This window comes from Metopolophium dirhodum, chromosome 4 (genome assembly GCF_019925205.1).
Source record: "Metopolophium dirhodum isolate CAU chromosome 4, ASM1992520v1, whole genome shotgun sequence".
Lineage (NCBI taxonomy): Eukaryota > Metazoa > Arthropoda > Insecta > Hemiptera > Aphididae > Metopolophium > Metopolophium dirhodum.
In genome coordinates, this window is record NC_083563.1 from 34,768,836 (window position 1) to 34,792,696 (window position 23,861).

At 27.2% G+C, this 23,861-nt stretch overlaps 1 protein-coding gene across 2 annotated transcripts in view; it reads left to right on the forward strand.

The window, feature by feature from the left end:
* Positions 1-23,861, forward strand: part of LOC132942352 (GTP-binding protein REM 1-like) — a 93,403-nt gene that overhangs the window by 33,002 nt on the left and 36,540 nt on the right. Inside the window, exon 3 of one of the 2 annotated variants that reach the window (XM_061010661.1) lies at positions 11,934-12,023. The exons of the other annotated variant lie outside the window; for it this stretch is intronic. Coding sequence (XP_060866644.1) covers positions 11,934-12,023 — 90 coding nt within the window. The remainder of the gene's footprint in view (positions 1-11,933; positions 12,024-23,861) is intronic. 2 annotated transcript variants of the gene reach the window in all.

Genomic DNA, 23,861 nt, shown 5'->3' on the forward strand with positions numbered 1-23,861 from the left:
GCCAATCACGGTTTAACATGTTCGATCGAAATCGGGTAATACAACTATTAAGGGCGTTGGATGCGGTGATTTACTGTCTTTGTCTAACACACGTGGAACATAGGAATAATGACCTAAGTGACTGGCAGAAATTAAAGTACTTCTAGTTGCTCGATTTAAAAAATGTAACGATGGTTGAATTGGTATAGGTACAAGTTTACTTTGCATTATATTTAATATTAAAAATTAACAAATATCTAAAGTTTAAAATATTTATTCTCATCAAAATATTGCTACAATTGAAAAAGTACTTCGACCGATGCAAAGTAAACTTGTATACCAATTAAAAAATCTTTTCATTTTAGATTCTGAGCGAAGCGATGAATGTATTGATTTTACAATGATGTGTGTTTTTTTTTATTTTTTTTTTATTTTTGTGTCTGTCATCACCTTTTAGGACAGTAAAAGTGCTTGGATTTTCTTCAACAGTAACTTTTCTGATAGGAAAGTGAATCTAGTTGGTACTTTGGGGGGGTCAAAAGTAAAAACTTCCCAGTAGTTTTCACAAGCGACGTGAAAAACAAAAGAAAAATTAAGGAAAAACGGGAATTTTTACGCAAAATCTGTTTTCGAGAAAATCGATTTTGGTTTTTGGTGTAACTCTAAAACAAATGACCGTAGAGACATGAAATTTTGACTGAATGTTTATATTAGTATTTTCTATACACCATAAAATTTTGAAAATATTTTGACTCTTTTTGAGCTGTTTACGGACATTGTCAGTTTTCAATTTTTTTAGTTTTTTTTTCTATAAATATCAATAAAAATTTTTTTGTTTGGTAAAAAAGCGTGAAAATTTAATATAAAGCTCCTGATATATCGTTCTAATAGCAGTTGAAAAATATTAAAAATACATAGGCACAATTTTTTTTATAAGCATTTAAAGTTCAAATTTTGACAAAATTTATCAAATTTATAATTTTATAATTATTTTTGTAGTTAAAAATGTACAAAATGTTTAACTTTTATGGCTAAGGATTGAAAATTTAAAACAAGGCTCCACGTAAATAGGTTATATATAAATTACTTTTTCACAATAATATCAAATATACTTGGTAATATCATAGGCTGACTGACCGTTTTCGCTCAGAATCGTTTTTCTTATACAATGATATTATATCATTGAATTCAAATTTAACACCATCCATTACAGTGGCCCACTTGTAACCTACTGTACAGCAGAGCGACATCCACTTATCCACCTTTTTTTAAATTGAACAACTAGAAGTACCTTAATTTTTGTCAGTCGCTTAGGTCGTTATTCCTATGTTCAACGTATGTTAGGCAAAGACAGAAAATCACCGCATCCAACGCCCTTAATCATCATATTATATCATATTGCTAGCTATTAAGTTATAAGTCAATACCGTAAAGGTAAGACTGTATGAATAGGTAAGAGGTTTTAGAGGTTCATGATAGGTATAAATAGCTTAAAACTAATCTAAATATTCAGAAAAGTCATAGCAAATGTAGGTATAGTAAATACGTAATAATATAAGTACCTATATCTATAATGACAAAAATTCCGATTTCCTACGAGTAACATTTATTGAATTACAACGAAATAACTACATTTTTTTTTGATTATACATCCAATTTCAATATCCAAACCTAAGCTTGTAAAATAGAAAAGATTATAATGTATATCAAATTTTCTTAATTGTAACGAATTTTATAGAAATTTTAACTTCAAATGCTTATAAATATTGTATTTTGTATTTTAGATTCTGAGCGGAGCGAGGGATCTAGTGGTTTTACAATGGTGTTTATTTTTATTTTTTATTTTTTTTATCATGTACCTATACAACATTTCTACCAGAAGGAATGTTTCGATTTTAACATACCGTATCTTATCTTTTAGCAAATTGGATCAAGATAATACTTTAGACAGGTCATTTTTCGATTTTCTCAATAGTTATTTAATGCTACGGGAAAAAACCACAGTCAAATTACAAAAAACCGCTAAAATGGTATTTTAATTTACAACGCTTTGCTTATCACCATAGAAACGAATAAAAATAAGAATAACGATTTTATTTATTTTGTTGTAATGTATAATATTAATTCATCATATAATAACAATATAAAGTATCCAGACTGACAAACCGTCTCGGCTCAGAATCCTTTTTCGTATACAATGATATTTAATACAATAAATTTAATACAATCCATTATACAGTGACCCACTTGTAACCTACTGTACAGCAGAGTGACATCCACTTACCCGCTTTTTTATATTTGTAAATGCAGTGATAACAACTTATGGGAAACCCTGTAAAGTATTACATTTTCAAGGAATTTTAGTTTTTACTCATAAACAAAAATGTAATCATGTAAAAATTGAAAAAAATGAGAGTAGAAAATTTTAATGTAAATTGCACAAAAAGATCTGAAATATTTTGGAATTATTTCTTCTCTAGAAAATGTTAGTATAAATATTTAGTGAAAAATGCAAGTCTCTGCAGTCTACAGTTATACATAATGTTTAATTTACAACAAAAATAAAAGATTTTTTAAAAAAGAGCTTGCGTAAGAATAAGTTTCTCCTTATTTTTTATCCCCTAATTGTTTTACAAACCACTGTGAAGTTTCTACTTTTGTCACCCCAAAGTACAAACTAGATCCAATTCGTTACCAGAAATCTCCCTAGGGCCTAGAAACATTTTTCTACTGAAAAAAATTTCTTCAGACACATAAAAAAGACAGATATCATTGTAAAACCAATACCAGTGTCGGATAAATAGCCGGTGCAAGCGGTGCATTCCATCGGGGCCCAGAGTCTTTGAAATATTTGGGGGCCCCGATATTGTGGATATCGAGTACTATAAAATAAAATTGGTACTTGGTAAAATGTATATTTATTATTTTGTATATTTAATTTATTCCCATCGGTGGTGAATTATAATTGTGAATGTTTGATTGATTGTTTTTTATTTATTTTTATACACATTATCGTGTACGCTGATACACCAATTGACCGATACACGAATACACGATAACGTAAACGTCTACGTCGTGTTGCATTCGACAAAGCGCGACTGTATCCAAAAATAGACGTATTTAACATTTTCTAATATATAGTACATTTCATAACATTTTTAAATTAGGGGCCCCAACATTTTTTTTTGCACCGGGGCCCTAAGAGTTCAAGATCCTTAGAGTCTAAGAATTGTACAGCTAGTATAATATTTATAATAACAAGTACATTAATTGTAATTTTTTTTTTTTAGAAAATTTGAGATTGTTACTGAAGTTCTTTACAATTTTTTATTGCCTTTATTTTATTTGATATTGCAAGTTGTGCTATTGTATAAATATCAACGTTGGCTAAACCCATTTCTTTTACCTATGACCTTCCATCTACATATTATTCAGATATGTATTTAACTGGTATTTTAACGTTACCAGTAAATCTAAAATAGATTGTAAGAAATAAGAGAAAATGGAAAAGGGAAATATAAGAAAATACTTATTTATCTTTTCTTAGGTAATTAAAAAAAAAAAATGTCATTAAAAAAACCTATTACGCTGGCAATTAAATAATTGTGAAATATATAAGATTGTTACGTATTGGTATATAAATTAAACCATCACAGCCAGGCCTGTTCATAGTTTTACTACAGTATTTCCAATTACCCGAGGACCACCAATGTATGATGGAAGGCGAAGAGACATTTGCAAGCCATTCTTTCTATCCCTGCCCCCTCTACACAGACGGCTTGCCAATATCTGTTATATATTGGTCCGCGAGGGCGACTTATATTTTCAATTTTATAGTACCAACCACAAAACCTCCCGCTGGGCTACATTATTATTATTATTTATTATATGCCTCAATATTAAATATCATCATCATCTCGTGAGACGAACGCCGGGACATAAACTTTTACGAAACACATTTCAACTGATGGAACTACTAAAAAAAAAAACATGTTTTAAATAGATTGATAACGGAATAACACGTTACACTATTTACGTGAGCCCTACTCGGCTGCTGACCGCGTTGATAACGTTCAAAATCTTTGAACACTTCTCTAGACAATACGTAAATGGTCAGCTGTAAATCGTCAGCGGCAAACATGATATTGTAAAAAACTGTTGATTTTAGTTTTCTATGGTTACAACTACTGTATTATTTGACGAAAACAATAATATTATAATATATTATTACGACATAATACTGGGCTTACGGCGTTAACGCTGTTTTTTTTTATTGGTTTATTTTCTATTTGAAAATTGGATTTCGAGCTGGTCATACAATATAACAATTAGTGCGATGGATAAATGACACAGTTTTTGAGAAACTAAATTTGTATATATATATATATAGTATAGTATAGTATATTATGAGTGTATATAATGTTTATGTTGACTGATGCCTTCACAACTCTATTGACAGTCGTATTAATAATTTACGACCGACAGTGCTGTCAATCGTCGACATCAATATTGACGATATGTTTGGCCATCCATTATGGCACACTACGGGTAAAAACCACGTGACACATAATTTCGCGGAATCGAAGAGAATACAACGAAATAATTATTATTAAAATAAATTCGTAATTTTGAGAATACAAACCGAAAAACACTTCGTTCGTAATACCCTTTGTTAAATGCGCCATTGACGTGCTCGAGTGGGGCCCCCGCGCAGTGCAGCTCAATACACAATAATAATCATACATTATTTCCCACGTTTGCCACCAACGTGCAAAAGTTAAAAAGTACTCTTGATAATACATAATATAGGTATTATATTCTATTCGCATTTCACCGTGTTTTAACCTCATTTAGCGCAATCTTTACGAGACGGATGTTATGTTATATTATTGTTTCACGTTTACACGTTCATGCGTAGTATAATACAATAACTAAGTCACTGAGATTTCGAAAATATGTATATTATGATAGTTCCAAATAGTTGGAGTGTCGAAAGTCGCGCATAAATGTTAATATGTAATATTATTTGGCATTTGCGTGGTAAATAGGTAGGTATGTATAGCAACGAAAATATTTGTCAATTTCGAAATGATTAAACAAACTGAATAAAAGTAAGTTCAACATTTTTCTTTTTAGAAAGAAGTTTTAATATTAAAATATAAAACGTAATATACGAGTATTATATGGGTAGATAATCTGTCAGTTCAAAAATAAAAAAATGTAATAAAATTATAAAATTATAAGATTTTCAAATGTTTTGCATTGTTATCGAAAACTGTTGATGGTTTTCGATTTGTGATATTTTTAATAAATTGTTTACATGTATAATAGTTATTCATAAATTACAATACATGAATATTTAGTATATATATTTACGTACGCACTATTATCCGTATAATTACAATTTAGGTACATTATTTTATTTTATGATATAAATTTTATTTCCAAACGAGATAAGTGAATTTAGTCTAATACTATTATCTTTTAAACGGATCCTGAGATATAAAATATTATTATTTTTTCTCGGGAAAAATTACATACCTTCTTTTTATTTAAAATATATAGTTATATATACCAATAATAACGATGGATAAATCGTATAACCTAAAGTAAGATCGGTATCAAGAGTACTCATAGTAGACAAGTTCGTGGTAATACAGATTATTTCGTGAATATTTTACCCGTAACTCTTATATGTTGCATATACTTTTAAATTGCATTATATTCTTTCACATGATTTCGATAATAAAATTATCTATACATTTTGCATTCTGTCTGTTGGTTTATCCAAAAAGAGTGAACTATATGAAATAAATAATTTAAAAAAAAATTTAATATTAATTTTTCAGACCAAATATGAAAGAAATAATATTTAAAACCATATTTTATACTTAAATTATTGACTATTAACGTATATTTTATAAAAATTAAAAATTAAATTTCTCATCGCATTTTTTGTTGATAAAATTAAATTTCTATGTTATAAATTTTACAATATTATTTATGTGCTTCTTATAAGTATATAATATTGTTCATAAATGTTATTAATATTTAAAAACAATACGTTACTTATAGCTTATCCAATCTTTATATTATTCATTAAGTACATATTTCAATATTTATGTATATTCATTACAGTCTTTTTTAAACATTTCATAAGAATACCAAATATAAATATTAACTATAGATTTATTAGTTTATAGTGTATTTAAGTGAAAAAACTAAAAAAAGTTACTTGGATGAGAATTATTAAAAAAACAAATGGTTGTCCTCGCTGCATAATTTTATAAATAAAAAGTTATAAATTTATTTTAAAATAACTAATTCTAAAGTAAGCACAAATATTTAGTTAAACCAAACTTTATTAATTAATGCCTTATACACGCATATTTGTACTATCTAATATTTTTAATAAGTCAATAAATATTCAAATTATATAATTTATTCAAATGAAATGAATCAATAATAACGATGGTAAATGTGTTAAAAAAAATCAAAAAAACTCCTTTCATTATGCAAAATAAACTGTAGGTATTTTTAGAATTCTCTTCATGAAAGTACATTACCTGACCAGTCTTGTTAAGTATTCGAATAGGTACTTTATATTTATATATAAAGTACTTATATTTGAATAATTGCTTATAAGCGAGTATTTTAAATACTTTCCAAATACTTTTTCTTTGTATTTTATTCCAAAGTACTACCTAAATACTTTTTTTTAGATGCTGAGCGGAGCGATGAATGTATTAATTTTACGATGATGTGTGTTTTTTTTTAATTTAAAATTGTTGTGTCTGTTATCACCGTTCGGGGCAGTAAGACTGCTTCGATTTCCTTCAACAGTATCTTGTTCGATGGGATAGTAAATCTAGTTGGGAGGTCAAAATTTAAAATTCCCAATAGTTTTCGAATTTAATACCATCCATTATACAGTGACCCACTTGAAACCTCGGTACAGCAGAGCGACATTCACTTACCCGCTTTTTCATTTTACCGTCGTATTTTAACAAACAATATTTTTGTTTCATATATTACAATTTTAAAAATTGACCTTAAAATAATATTTTATAAGAATTTCATCTAAGAATTTTTATGATTTCATTAAATACGCAGACGACACAATACCTACCCTATCTTTCTTAAGTTTAACTAGACAACATCACAGGTTATGTGACATCTGAAACTATTGGACCAATTAAAATATGTATTTATTAATTATTTATCAACAAGTTTAGGTAAAGGAACCTACATTTGTGATAAACGTACACAAATTATACATAGGTTCTTACTGGCTACTGCAGTAGTACTTGTTAAGTATTTTGAATACTTTTGAATGACAGTACTCGAATACGTATTTCAAATACAAATGACACCAATTAGTATTTAAATACGTATTCTGAATACATTTGAAAAGTATATTATTAACAATACTGATTAGGACGTATATTTTAACCTAATACTAACACAGGGGTTACCAAATGGCGGCCCGTGAATGAATTTTACCTGGCCCGCAGCCAAGAAATCAATTTTTTTTAATTATTATTTTTATGTTGAATTAAATAAGATTTGTATTAATGTGTCAATTTTATTATTTTAATTTTGCCTTTACTTTCTTTGATTAAATATTTACATTGCATTTTGATGGTCCCGAAAAGCTTACCGAATTCTGTGGTTCACCAAAAATATTAATTAGTAGGTACAGATTGCTCTACCATGATATTATAACATACTTCCGAAATGGATGTACAAAATCGTCATAAGCCCGGGAAACCTGCTCGTCGCTCTTCCGTGTCTGAAATGTTATGGTTAAAAAAAATTCACTGTCGACATCGGTAAAAGTCATCGGGCCGAGTTTTTCAAATTTTAGACTGTCCCTGATAAACTCCATGCAATAGCCACCGAGGAGACACATGATCGGTGTTCCCCGGGGAATCTCGCATTTGGCAATCCCCCGATGTTTGTACATCCGGGTGGCCCCTCGTTTCAGGTCCGCGGCGCAGAGTGATCGGCCTGTCGACGGCCGTCGCCGAGTTTGGATTGCTGTGCGACGTGACCGGCCGAACGAACGGAGCGTACGCGGGCCAACTGTCGCTGATCGTGGGCCTGCACTTCTCCGGCGCGCTCGTCCACGTGTACCTGTTCTGTTTCCACGCGCTAACCAAGGCCGTTCCGTGGGACGCCGTCTCGATGGGCGGCGCGCGTGCGCTCAACAACCTGTGGCGGCTGTCCGTGGTCTCAGGTTCCGCGCACTACGCCTCCAAACAGGTGTGTGTGTGTCTCTTGAGCGAAAACGGTTCATATGGTAATTTTAACAGGGATCTTAGTTGAATTCGATAAATAAAAAAAAACCACGAATCAGGTGTACTCGTGCACTTATGCGCTAAGAAAAATGGAAATCAAACCGAGAATTCAAAAAAAGTATATGCAATAAATTATGCTAAATATACTTCAAAAATAAATAAACAGTTATGTTTATCATATAATATATGTATAATATAAACATACATATCAGTGTTACACTTTTATACTTGGAATGCAAGTCTTACTATGTTGTAATACACTAATAAACAAGTACAATTTATTTATAATTTAAAATAGTAAATAGCATACAATTATGATAAATACTTTTTTTAAACAAATAAATACTTATTTACGAAATATAAAAACGTATTTGAAAGATAATGAGAATCACCTTCTTTGAGGAATGTTAAATGGTAGTATGATATTCAAAAATTAAAATGGTTTAAACCTACTTAATTTAAAAATTTGGAGCAGACTTTAAAATTGATCACTCTGCGACACTCGAGACGTACAAATCCGAAAATTCGAAATCGCAGGACGCGTGTTCGTGACATTTCAGGTCGACACGCTTCGTAACCATCCCATTTCCCAATTACTCGCTACACTATACCCACATCAGTTGACGCCTGGATTTCAGACTAATTTCTCCCAATTCACCAGTCCTTCATTGTTGTGGACAAATCACGTATAGGGCAGTTTGTTCCTGAATTACAAGACTTAGAGTATTATACAGTAAGACGTAATAAAAATAACTTCACATAGGTACTTTTTCTAATAATCAAGAAATAAAAATTTTAAATTACATAAAAAAATTAATAAAAATGTATCATTTTAAAAAATAAAACTACGGATAAATGGATTGATTTTGTTATTTTATTGTAATTCAAAAACAAAGAGGTTATAACCGTAGGTATTAAATTTTTACATTAGCACTTCATACAGAGTAAAATTTACAAAAATATCATTACTCTTTTTGAGATATTTATAGGCATTTCAAATTTTTCAATTTTTTAATAAATTTCTTTCCTTTAATTAATGATAAAAAGTATTAATTTTAACTAAAAAGTTTGAAAGTCTAATACCAGGTTCTTCATAAGTTTATATAGTGATTTAAAAATATTAAAAATACACATAACTAAATTTTTTTAAAAATTGGGTAAATTTAAAAATTGGTCTGTTATTCTAACTAATAACACCTATTATTCAAGAACAATTTTGTGTCAATATTCATTTTTACCTAATATTATTAAATTTTTATATGTATAGTTTTTGTTAAATTGTTAGAACAATAATTTAGTTATTCTATCGGTAGGTTTTATTAATTACTCAGATATTAAAATAGTGTAAAATGGTTTTACTTACAAAAAAAGGTATTTAGGTTAAAATTGTATTATAATGCGTATAATAAAACATAATTGACAAAAACAAACGATACGCAATAACGAAATTAGGTAACTCTTATTAAAATATCTAAATGCAAAAGAAAATTACATTTATTTAAATATTCAAACAATTTAATTCTTGGATAATATGAGAAAAAGCAAATTATACAAATCTTCGTATAAAGACGAATGTCTCTTGACATTAAATTTATAAATTCCACTAAAAGGATTCATAATGTTAAAGTATAAAATTGATTCAATTTTGATCGTATAAACGATTATTTCTATATATAATATAAACGTATATATATTTAATAATACATAATGTAAAAAATAATTTAGTTTTCATTAAATAAAACGTTCATCTTATTTATGAAACTCGTAGTTTTTAAATCTTTGATATATTATGTTTCATAATGGGTTATGTCTAATGGGAGCGTTTGTACTTTTTTTTTTAAATATCATTAACATTTATTAGTTTTTGTAATATTATATTATGCGGTTTTGTTAGTAACATTTAATTTAAATTGATGTGTCATTTTTCAATAAGCTGCTTACAAAATTATATTTTAATAATGAGAAGTATTTTTTGTTGGGTTATAATGTATAAAATATACATTATAAGTACAGTTATTTAAGCAATTTTTCAGAAACAGATTAAATGCATTTCTTGTGATATACTATAGCTGTAAGCAAAAAGATTATTTTTATAACTGATATTGTAATAATATAAAGAACGTGTTTTATAAAAAATACAAAAATATGTATCAACGATCTTTATTCGAATGTGACAGATCTTTCACGATATAATTTTCTGTCTGTTCATTCGCTTAATTTCACCTCTGGGGTTGGAAAGTATGCAATATTGTTCAATATATAGTTTTGAACATTTTCAGGCATTGTATGTTTACGAGAGAATGGGCCAAATTCGAACTTCACGTATGGAAACTGAAGACATCGAAGAGGTGTGTACTGATACTCACTTATCAAAACCCTTTATACCTGTCAATTCTCTCCATGTCTCGTTTTGTGTTGTCTTTATACTGGTATTCAACCGATATCATTGTCTAGTTGTTTGAAACGTAATCTGATCCTCAGAGTTTCTCGACAGGGTATAATTATTTCGTCTAGTCAGATCCTATTATTTGCGTGAAATCTACTGAGCTTATGAATGAAACGCTTAACTACTGTAATCGTGACAATACCTATGTGGCTATGTCCTATACTTTACACGATACAATCCCAATTTATTTAAACCTAACTTGGTTTTAGTTTTTTTTTTTATTCATATACATAACAAACACGGTAGTAATCAATGAACTGTATACAATTTTTTATCTCGAACATCATATTATAATCAACAAGAGCATAAACTTCACATAATGATTACATGAGTTAATATGATCAACTGAGGTAGAGTTAAATTGATTTTAATAATATTATATTCTCGTATTCACAAACAATAAAATAACAAACATTTATTAATATAGAGAATACCATTGGAATTCTAAAAGTTGTGTTAAGATTGTTTATTGATATGATAGTATATGCTATCAAAGTTAATTCAGTTTAAATAATAACAGAAAATTAATTTTAAAACTGTTAAAAGTATTTATAATATGATTAATGGAGAAGATTAATTAATAAATTTGAAATAAATATAACACACGAGTATGAAAAAGTATGTTCTAAATATCTAAATTCTACTCTGTAAAGCGAAGTGGAAGAAGGAAAATACAAATGTAACTTAATACTTGTTATTCAGGACTTCAGGTGTATGATAATTTTAATATGATTTTATCTAGAATAAACTATTTAAAATATTTATATGGTTTACATGAGAACCCAACAGGAACTCTGTTTTTAAAGAAACAGAGAAAGTAGAAACATATTCGTTGGAGTTGTTGATGAATAATTACAAATAAACGATTTGTTTGGATTTAAAAATATTTCATTGTAAGGTTGTTGAAAAACTCTATCTTGCTTACGCTAAATGGATAGCAACAATAACGAAAATCGAAAATCGTAAATTAGTGTGATTAACGAAGAAGGGAGATTCTATTCAGGTGCATTATCATTCATTTTACCTTTAACGCTTTGCAGTATACAATAGTTTTTAGCTTTTTTAACAGACAAGACTAGGTTAACAATTTAAATATCTACTTGGAAATTTGTAATGAAATAAATTTAGTTACCTCTATTTTCTATAACAAGATTAACAGAAAACTTTATTTCATTGTTTTTAATTATTATTATTATTTATTTCATTAGATTGAAATGTTCTTCATCCAATACAACCAGAATAACTTGTCATTAAAATTGTTTGGATCGTCGATATTGGATTCGTCTTTAATTATATTGGTGAGGATATGTAAATTATCATAAAAAAAAATCAATGCTAATATATTTTTTATATTAAAATATCTTTCTTTGTTTTAATTTGTTTATAGTTTTTATTTTCATAAAATTGGTTAAGACATATATTTTAAACATTTACCACCACAGTACCACACACTATATAAATATTTTTACATTTTACTTATAATAGGATTGACATGTCAAAAGCCGGAGACTATATTATAGTGACTATGTGTTGTACATTTCATCTTGCATTACTCACTGAAATAACAATATTTATAATCGATATGGATTAGAAAGATTTATGATAACCAGACAAAAATAAATAAGAATGCATTTTAATGTGAAATATATCTAAGTGCATAACTTTGAAGGTGCAATATATAACTTAAATATCACTCATATTATTAATTAACAATCGGTTTATATATTATGTATTTATGTAATGGTAAAAAACAACAATTTTTTAAATATATCATAGTCTTTATTTTGTGATAGGTTTCTCATTATCTCAAAACATTTAAAATGACTTTGATTATATTACCTATATAAATTATAGACACTAATGACTGAGTGTATAATACTATAATAGTAGTACCTATAGTTGTTTCTATACAGTATAAACTGTTATCTTTAGATGATTCCCCGCCTTTCCCCCATCCGAAGCCCTGACCCAATTCTACGAAGTCTAAGAACGTGTGTTATGTACGATAAAAGTGAATTATTAACAATATTTTATAAATGTGTATTGATCGAATATGATAAACAGCAATATATCATTTATACTGATATTTAAAAAATGTTATATACCTATATTATTATTTTTTTCTTTAAGATATTTACAATCTGCTTAGTTGTAAGCAATAAACAAACGTGTTAAAACCTTAAAAATTATTACATATTTATGAATTTTTGGAATGGAAGAAACCACTTACTAGTGAAACTAATTATATTATTTCGATTAATTATTAAGTTATATATTAATGTTTGTTATTTAGAAGATCGTAACACCAATTGCGCTTTAAGTAGATTTGTGTACAGTGTATGGTTAAAAATGTAGATAGGAGTATTAATTTATATTTTCTTGAAGATGATATTTTGATATATTTGAATTTTATGAACACATTAGTCACTATAGGACTTCCTCATAGCTGAAGACTGAAGATCCATACGGGTATTAAATTGCTATTTTGAACTAGCAATTTGATCTTAAGATATGTATGAGTAATCGTATTGAAAAGTTTGCAACGAAATATCTTAGTATTTATGAGATGCGACTATAAGGTTAAGTCTTGGATATTTAACTACTTCCGATATTTAATAATCTCTTCTCCTTGATATTTTAACAACACAAATTTTCATAAAGACTTAAAAGTACTTAATAAATTAACCAAATCATATTATTCTAATTTATAAATGCTGTAATCCACTAATAAAACAACTATCAACCATCTCAATCCCTAATTATGTTCATAGAAGACTCAAAAGAAACTTGCCTAGGACCTACTAAGATGAATTTTAAATTAAAAAAACGGGGAAATCTATAGTTGTAGCCTGTAGGTGTTGGGTGTAATTCGTCATTGAGTAGGTTAGGTACTTTAATAGTATAATTAATGTTTCTGATTAAGTTCCTGATCAGGTACTACTGCTGAGTTCATTCTTTAATTTTTTACCTTGTTAGCTGTTACTTATTATACTATTATTATACTATGTTATCAAACTTCTTTATTGTGCACGTAGGTCGAAATAGTAAATACATTTATAAGTGTCCATAAGAATAATAATACAGTTTAAGATTTCAGAAATACATAATTGAAATCAGTACAAACAAACAATTTTTATGATCCTCCATACTGACCATACTGCATCTCTCACGAAATCATTGATGAAATTGTTTATATTGTAAAATATACATTTTAAAGGCAACAATTGAACAATCGACATTGCGTAATCACTGCTGTATTGACAAGCAAAAAACTAAAAACATTAGTTATACCTAGGTATTTAAATCGATTTTAAAAGTTAAAACCCGATCGGTCCATTGTCCTCCGAAACAAACAAAATATTTATTATTTTTTTTTTTTTATATTCATCACGAGAATTCGACATTAGTTTATTTTCCAAACAACGATATTCACGGTCGTGTGCGTACGCACTTGTACACAACCTACTTTTAAAAGCCTCATATTGTTATTGTAATATTTAGACACGCGCGTATACGTGTATTCGTTCATCATTACGCACTCAATTACAATGCTCAAACACCAGTTGTAGATAAAAACATATGCTTAGAAGTTACCATTCCGTAGTAAATTACCGTGTAGAAAATATATAAATGTTATATATATATATATAGTTTGTACTGTATGGTTTAACAAGCAGGCTTACTCTCATTGAGATTCTAAATGGGTTGATGAATGTATATTGATTTAACAATGATGTGTGTATTTTTTTTTTTTTTGAGGCTAAAACGCTTTTTTTTAGTAGAATAAATGCTTTGATTTTTCACCGAGTGGTTTCCGGTAAAAGACTGGATCTAGTTCATACTTTGGAGGATCAAAAGTAAAAATCGAACAATTCATACATTTTTAATATTGAAATAATTCGGCGTTATTTTGACGAATTTTTTCAAAATTTAAACTTTAAACGATGATAAAAAAAATAGTGAACACGTATTTTTGTTATTTTTTAATTAATTTTTAATCCTTAACTTATATAGAAACCTTGTATTATATTGTTAAGCTTTTAACCAGCAAATGTGAAGACTGTTTTGAGTTATAACAATAATACAAATCAATATATCTAAAACTGGTTTTACCTCAATTTTTTTTTGATTTTCTCAATTTTTTTTAAACTAAACATTTTAATTTTTTACCTAAATCCATTTTTATGCCAGAAAAAATATATAAGTTGAAGATTAAAGCAATTTTTCTATTAAAAATGTAATAATTCAAAAACAAACACATACACACACACACATCATTATGTAAAATCGAAACATTCATCGTTCCAATCGGTATCTTAAAAACAATATGTACATAATATCAAAGTAGTGGTTTTATTTCCAACACATATTTTGGGAATATATAGTAATGGGAATATATTATAGTTAGCATAAAGTTAATATTTTGTTCTTTACAATATACTTTACATTTTAACATATATTTTATACATAATTTTTGTAAATTTATCATTAATTTGTTTATTATTGCTATTTTATTTGTTTATTTGTAAAGTTTTAAAAAAAAAATCAACGGAGACACTTCATTATTTAAATTAGATGTTGTAAAACAAATCCATATCTTGTTGTACCTAACACTAAGACATTGTTACATTATTCATAGCACAGTAGCAGACATAGTAGTGGTATATTCTAAATTCTCCGAAAATCGTCTACTGACAAGACTTCCGAACTTCACAACTATAGGTAACACATTATGTACTTATATTATATACATATTAATAACGGTAACGGCAAGATGTTATCAATTCTGTGAAGGATATGATCGTCATGGAATTGACTGAACATTATTTTCACGTGATCGCAATAATGATTAAAAAATAGCATATTAACCTCAGCGTTTTAATTTTTTTTATTGCAAAGTATATAAAATTTAAAAAAGTTTAATATAGGTAGTATTTGTATGGATCTTATTTAAAAAAAATCCAATAAACATTTTTTTCTCCTAATTTAAAATGTCTCGAAAATGTCTGAGAAAATAATGAAAAAAAAACAGTTTAGACGTAAAGAATCTCCTGATGTAATAAATTCGTGATTAATATCTGCTACTCCGAAAACTGCTCTAAAGTATTTTTTAAATTCGCTTGGTTGTTTTGTCTTAAATTTAATATTTTTTAACACAAAAATATTTATTATATTATTCTTTGTGTACTCACGTGATTATTATTTGCGACGATTCTGACGAACCAAGGTTGATGAAATTTTATTATTTAGGTTACTTGTAAAAGTTGAAAATATTTTCATACAATTATTATAATAAAATAATAACATTGTTAACAGAAACAACAACGAAAATAGTTTTTTTTATGTATAAATGTATAGATATTTTGAGATTTTGTTAATGAACTGTTTCCACTTCACGCGATTCATGTTTGTATATATTTTTCTATGTTATCCTTATTACTTATTGTTTTTATTTTGTAAACATACCTATTGATTATAGTTAAATAAAAAAAATAAAAAAAATGTATAGATACTTATAACAAGTATAGGAGAAAATTATTTTTATTTGTGGGATATAATATAACAGTACTTATATCATAATGTATATGATACTATGATATTATCATACTAATATAGTAAAATAAAATACTTCATGCACGCCCGATTCACAGTAATTTTTCAAACAGAACAGTTGATGGTTAATATTATTCAAAAATGATTGTAACCCTTTAAGTACGTCCCCCAGAAATAATAAAAATAGAAGATGAGAAGCTGGAAACTGTCCAATGTTTCACATACTTAGGAAGTAAAATAACACATGATGGGAAAATCGAAATGAACATTAAGTGCAAAATAACACAAGCAAAACAAGCATTTTACAAAAAGAAGCGCCTTTTCATAGGAAACACTGTCAGTCTTATACCAGAAAAAATCTGATAAAAAGTTTTGTATGGAGTATATAACACTACATGGAGCAGAAACATGGACGATACTCAAAGTAGAAAGAAGAAGGATCGAAGCGTTTGGAACATGGTGCTGGAGTAGAACACTGAAAATTCCCTGGACAGATAGAGTTAGAAATGAAGAAGTATTCCAAAGAATGAACGAACGAAAAGTAATGTGGAAAACAATCTGGGAAAGGAGGAAAAAATGAATTGGACATATAATAAGAAACAATGAATGGATAACAACAATAATAGAAGAAAAGATGGATGGAAAATCCGGAAGAAGTAGACCAAGAACATGAAACAAATCATAGTGAAACAAATCATAGAAGATATAGGAAAAACTAATTACAAAAAATTAAAAGTAGTGGTGATGGATAGAGACCAATGGAGATCCATCAAAGTCATTGAACCAATCTAAGGATTGTAAAAAATAAAATGGTATTCAAAATCTAAATAAATGAAAAAGATATTAAAATGTATATATATATATTTTTTGTAGGGTTTAAATCCAAAACCTACCTTTTTTATTGTTATATTATTGATATTATAAATGTTCCAAATATACTAGTATGGCGATTTCTCATAACTTCAGTAATGATAAAAGCTCAAATATAAATATTATTTTGTTTTCGACGGACTAACTTTTTTGTTTTTATGAATATTATTACTGATCAAAATATGAGAATATTTAATTATTAGAACAATACTAAACAGGAAATAATAAATTAATTTCCACTGAATTTATTATAAACGTCTATAAAGTAGTTTTACTCCTAAACAGGAAATTTATACAAATTTGATGAGTTTTTGAACTTATACTAAGAAGCTATACATCGTTCTATTAATATAGAAACCAAAAATGTATTCTTTCCATCTACTTTAAACTAAGAGGATGATTCTTTTAATAGTGACCACTATTTACATTGAAAAATATTGACTTCAACATGTTGCATTAACTTTAAAATAGATTCTGAGCGAAGTGATGGATGTATTGATTATACAATGACGTGTGTTTTTTTTATTGTATACCTAGGTACACGATATATAGAAGAAACAATGTTTGATTTTCAACATTGGGAGTGACTACTGATAGACATTCGACATTTTATTTTTCAACATGTTTTTAGTTTTTTTCTATAAAAGTCCATACAAATGTTGACTAAATTACTGAAAATTATAAATTTTTCTTTGAGGTATTTAAAAAATATTAAAGATACATAGCTTCAATTTTTTTAAGCATTTGAAGTTCATATTTTGACATATTTCGTCAAAATCATGAAAGTTTGCAAGTTATTTTGTTATTAAAAGTATATAAAATATTCAATTTTTATAGCTAAGTATTAAAAATATAATACAAGGTTTATCATAAATAGTTCATACTTGAACCAAAAACCTAAAAAAAAATTGAATAAACACAATTTCTATTTATTTACATTCAAAGTTAAAATTTGAACGAAATTAGATATTTAAACAAAGAATAGGTTTAGCCTTTTTAGTTATTTGGTTCTAAATACTGAAATACAAAAATAATTTTCTTTCGACGTATATTATATTTTATACACACAATGAAATTTTTAAATGTAATGTTTTCGACCAAAATTAAACCTACCATATAACTAATTGTAAAATAAATTACTTTAGTAGCAATATCATAAAATATACTTAGTCATATAGGCTGACAGATCATCTTTTCTCACAATCATACAGTAGAGCGGTTACTTACTTTCCCCCATTTTTCACCTTTATATATTTTACTATGATAAGTGATAACACTCTATATTTTTAACATTTGATACAGGTTGTATGAAGAAATATAAATTTAAAGAAATTACCAATCGCAAGAATGGTTTGTACTTATTTTAAATGAATCTCCCTGAAACCCAATTTTAATTAATAATTTAAAAGTCTTGTGCATAAAATAATTGAATAATGAAATATGTAGGACCTACATATTTCATTGTTCAATTATTGTAGGTTGTTCAATGATATTCAACATTTATGAACATTAAATAATTTCATTCATTTTTATATATTAATAATTTAAAACAAAAACTTAAGTGACCCATTTATTTATTAAGACTGTACCTACACTATTTATTATTATTTGAAATTAACTACATCGTTATAATCAAACGTAATTAAATCATTGAACAAAAAATAAAATAGTCAAAAAATAAATATTTTAATAAAATACAGAACAAGGGCGTAGTAGGTACCACAGGTCACAAAACAAGTTGAACAACAAAATCATAATTTTACTTTTTAGAGCATACTTTGATGTAAATACTTACTGCGCAGTTCGTAAATTATCTTTGTTAATTAAGAAATGTGTAAGCAACTATATTCTAATTACGAATATATATGTAATAATATTATTTCTTTATGCATTTTAATGTTTTACAAAACTTACTTATGTTTTACTTCGTTTATTTTATTGATAAAATATATTAGATAAAAATTATAAAAATAACTTTTCACAAGAAATTTAGCAACATAGGTATATTCCTGAAAAAAAATTGGTATTTATTTATTACTAACTAATGATTATTATAAATAAATATTAACTTTCAATTTTTACTCTAAAATCTATTATCACTGTAAAAGTATAAAGTTTATAATTTTCCGTTTAAAATTGTGTCCCCTTTGTTCCACTATATTTTTATACTATCACATAGCAAATCTAATAGAATTAATTAAATTTTACAAAATGTATTTAAACTGTTTTACAATAAAAATATATTTTTAATTTTAACTTTACAATCATGAAATAGGACATTAAAATTATAATTAAAATTAAAATAATACACGCTAATATGTCTATTAAATTCAGCACACAATGGAATTACTTTAGTACTTGACTTGGTTTTATTAAATTATGAATGAATCTCAAAATATTTGATACATCCCCTAAAGATTTAATTATATAATAAGCCTTACACATATACTTTTAATTTTAGTTAACTTTTAAATTACAATTACAATGTAATACAATTTGAAACCGATTATGCTTTGTATAAAAAATAATTTTAATTAACAAGTGTGCACAATTAAGTACCTGTACAAATTTAAAACATTTTGGTCACCAAACTATATAATACATTATAATAAAATCAAAATATTTGTTTAAATAGTTGATAGGTACCATGGCTTAAGATGTAGGTACTGAATATAGGGTATAGAGTTAGGCACGTTAAAATTTGTTGGTCGTACAAGTTATAATTATATGGTAGGATAATAACAAAATATATCGAATATGGTAGGTATAAATTAATAATTCGCATTTCTTCTTATCTACACAAACCAAAATGTATCAAAGTGATGAGTAGTGATGCTGTCATGGCAATAATAAAAACTATATTGGCAATTCAATAAATTATCAATAATTAACATATTATTTTGTAGTTTGTCGACAGCGTCTTGAGATGCAGCCTTATACTGATCCAATACAATTGGATGGACACAGCATTCAAATTGAACTGAACAGAAAATAATAAAAATTTTGAACGCGGGAAATAACATGGTGTAGAAAAATTGTACTTCCGTCGTCGCAGAAGTTATTTTTACCTTTTAAATGTCTGAATAGTGAATATTACAAAAACATTATCATTAGCGTTCTTAACAATCTTAAAACAAATTAGTATAGGTATGCACACATAAAGTATTCTTTTACTACTTCATTTTTTTATGCAAATAGTGATGTTATTCAAAATTCACAAAACCTATATTATTCCAAAAAAATCATTAAGAACGCAATTTTTTTACTAATAATTTCCAAAAAAACATTTTATTCAATTAATAGATGTTAAAATTAAAATCGCATATTTGATATTTAACGAGTTGTATTACCTCAATAACTCTGTATTAAATAAAATGTCTTAATGCTATTTACATTTCAAATGTATCAATTTCCTATGTAAAACCTTATAACCCACTGCAGTGTCTATTAAGTAAATTATATTTTTTATTTTTCTACTATAAAACATAATAGTATGTATATATTTAAATAGGTATTTAATAATTTTATAGGCATGTATTTTGAAATGAAACTTTTAAAATATCATTAATCTATCATTTATCTTTAATCTTATTCCTTTGTATGTTTAGTAACTATATAGTTAGACCCTAAAATCTATTTTGTGACAAGATCGACTTTATTATGTATGTTTGAATTCTCCTGGTACTAGAAAAATAAGCAACCATTTTTTATACTCTAAAGTGTCGCTACGAAAACTTTTAGTAAACTGGAATAACCAATAGCAATATAATACACATGATATTAATATATATTATATTATACACATATTTCAGATGTTTATTAATTATTAAACACATTAAACGTATTACATAGTTGTTTTTTTTTTTGCAAAGGATATTGGTTTAAATCCCAGAAAGGGATAAATGCATGTATTAGGTGGTTAATCTCTTCATAATTCCTCTAGTTACGCTAATTTTATATTTTAGTTATGAGTTAGTAGATCACTGTGAGGTGTAAGTAAATTGGAATTCAATGATAAACCATTGCATAAAGAAATTTGATTTTCTATTCTGAGCAGAGACAATGTATCAGCCTCCATTTCTAAGGATATTTTATAATTTATTTATTCTTCTATTAGTAATAGTATGGTAGGCGTGGAACTCATTTTTAAATTTTAAATCCAAAAACATCGCATAAATTATAAAATAACTATTATAATATTATAGCATACATATGATTGTTGTTAATCAAGTACCTAGGTAATTTTGGTTATTAAACTGATTTAAATAAAAACGATTTATAAATGATGGTGTATTATTTGTAATTGTGATAATGGTACACTATATAATCGTACAAATAATATAAAGTGGTACTCCATTATTCCTGTGATGGACCCTTTATTTGGGTTTCACAAAAAAAAGCTGTTCTACCTATTCCGGTAACTGAAGATAAACATTAAAGTTTTAAGCTCAAAGCTTAGAATGTATTTTTCTGAAGTCCTGTACTGTTTTTAAAAAAAAAAATAGAAAAATATATATTAACGTTGCATTGCATTACTTTCTGTGAATTATAATTCATCGTCAGAGGACCGAGTGGTCGAGCGGACTACGCCGTCGATTTCGACGCGTACCGTCGCCGGTTCGAATCTCGACCACGGGCGGCTTCTTTTTCTGGACAGGCAACTGTATAGAGAGATGTCACCATCCCCCGACCGGACGTAGCAGAAACCTACGGGTATTCCCAATTTGAAATTCTGCCAAATCAAACACACGTGTTTACCAAACCTACAGTACCCTCCCCCACAGTTGAAAAAAAAACCACCCAATGGCCTAAGTTGCTGCGGGTTAATCGATAAAAAAAAAATTCACCGTTCGTTTGATGTTTGATTGATTGCCAAATGCCATGATTCATTAAAATATACCATTTATCTGTGAAATATACTTTCGTGTAACCCACAATGTTTGGACCTATCGCTAGTTATGGCTTATAGATACATACATGGGTAAGACTATACAAGAAGTCATAACTTTTATTTGGCGTGAATTGCCGGCTATTCCAAATTAACAAAACGACACGGTATTACGGTATACAAATCAAACTTAACGATAGGATAATTTGGTAAAAATGTAATGATTATTTTTATGTTTATACGAAATTTAAATTCATTTCTACGTAGTATTTAAATGTAAAAATTGATAAATAATCTATAAAATAAATAGATTTTAAAAATATATTTAAAGAAACATGTTTGAAAAGTTGCAGATAAGTAGGTAGGTATATAAAAAAAGAAATAACATATTAACATCACAAGTTAATATTCAAAACATAGTTAGAACTAAAAAACGCTTGCCAAGTCAGGGATCGGCATGTAAACTTTCTTGATTCTTAATTTTTAGAAATGTATGAACTGATATCACACCCAAGCAGTATAAAAATTTGAATCAAGAAAAATTTCGGTGTGAACAGCCCCACAAAAAATCATTTTCATTTTCATTTAGTGAGATAGATCTCCGAAACCGGAGAGCGGATTTCGTTGTTTGGGGTCTTGTTAGATTCACATTGGTTAAGAGAAGTGCAGTGAAGATTTTCAGAACTTTATCTTTAATAGTTAATTCACTACAGAACATAAAAAAAAATTAAAACAAATTTTATTGGGCTTTTTTTTATGTTTTTCAGCTTTCAGCTTTGTAGTGAATTAACGATTAGAGATAAAGTTCTGAAAATCTTCACTGCACTTCTCCTAGCCAATGTGAATCTAACAAGACCAAAAACAACAAAATCCGTTCTCCAGTTTCGGAAAACTACCTCACTAAATCACTAAATCTAGCAAAAAATAACTCTTTTTATCTGTGAAAAAATAAACAATTAATTCCACATTTAGTATCTACTTGATAATCTCTTTTTAATGAGTTATCAACCAACTTTCTAGCTATCATAGTTTAGGAGAAAAGTTAAAAAATAGAAATTTTGGGACTGTTCACGCCGACGTTTTTATGGATTCAAGTGGTTATACCGCTTGGCTGTGATATCAAATATCTCTCATTAATATTTTATATTAAAGCTAGCTAAATTACCCACATACTCATTATTACTAAGTTACATTTTTATTATTTTCCTATTTAACTCAAATTCTTGAAATTTTCAAAATTCAGACTTTTTTCATTTCAATTACCATACTTACTTGATTAAAAATCAAGAAAGTAAAAATGCACGGAAATGTAAATTACGCATAGCTATACTTACACAGTATCTTACAATCATATACTTTAAAGTCATACTTCAGTGAATTTTAAAGAGTTTCCAGACAAAGAAGAATTATTCAAGAATAAATATGAAATCAATCATGAATAAGCACAAATGCACAACACAAATTAAATGTAATATCAATATTAAGTATTGAAGTGGATTAAGTATATATAAATAACAGGTTCAATACTTAATATTAAGTCCAGTGCTTGTTAAACATATATTATTATATACATATATTGAATTGCGTAAAATATGTTTCTGCTTTAAAATATACTGTATTTTACTACATTATACATATTATATTTAAAAGTGTAGATTAAGACTTTATACCATAATATCAAATCAAAATAAACTGAACTAAAAATCTAAAAACATTCGCCATTGTAAGTTAATTATACGGTATTTTCATAATACATTTTTATCTGTTTATTTTTCTCTTTCATCGTCATATGATTACATTTTCTAAATTCAAAATTACCATTTAG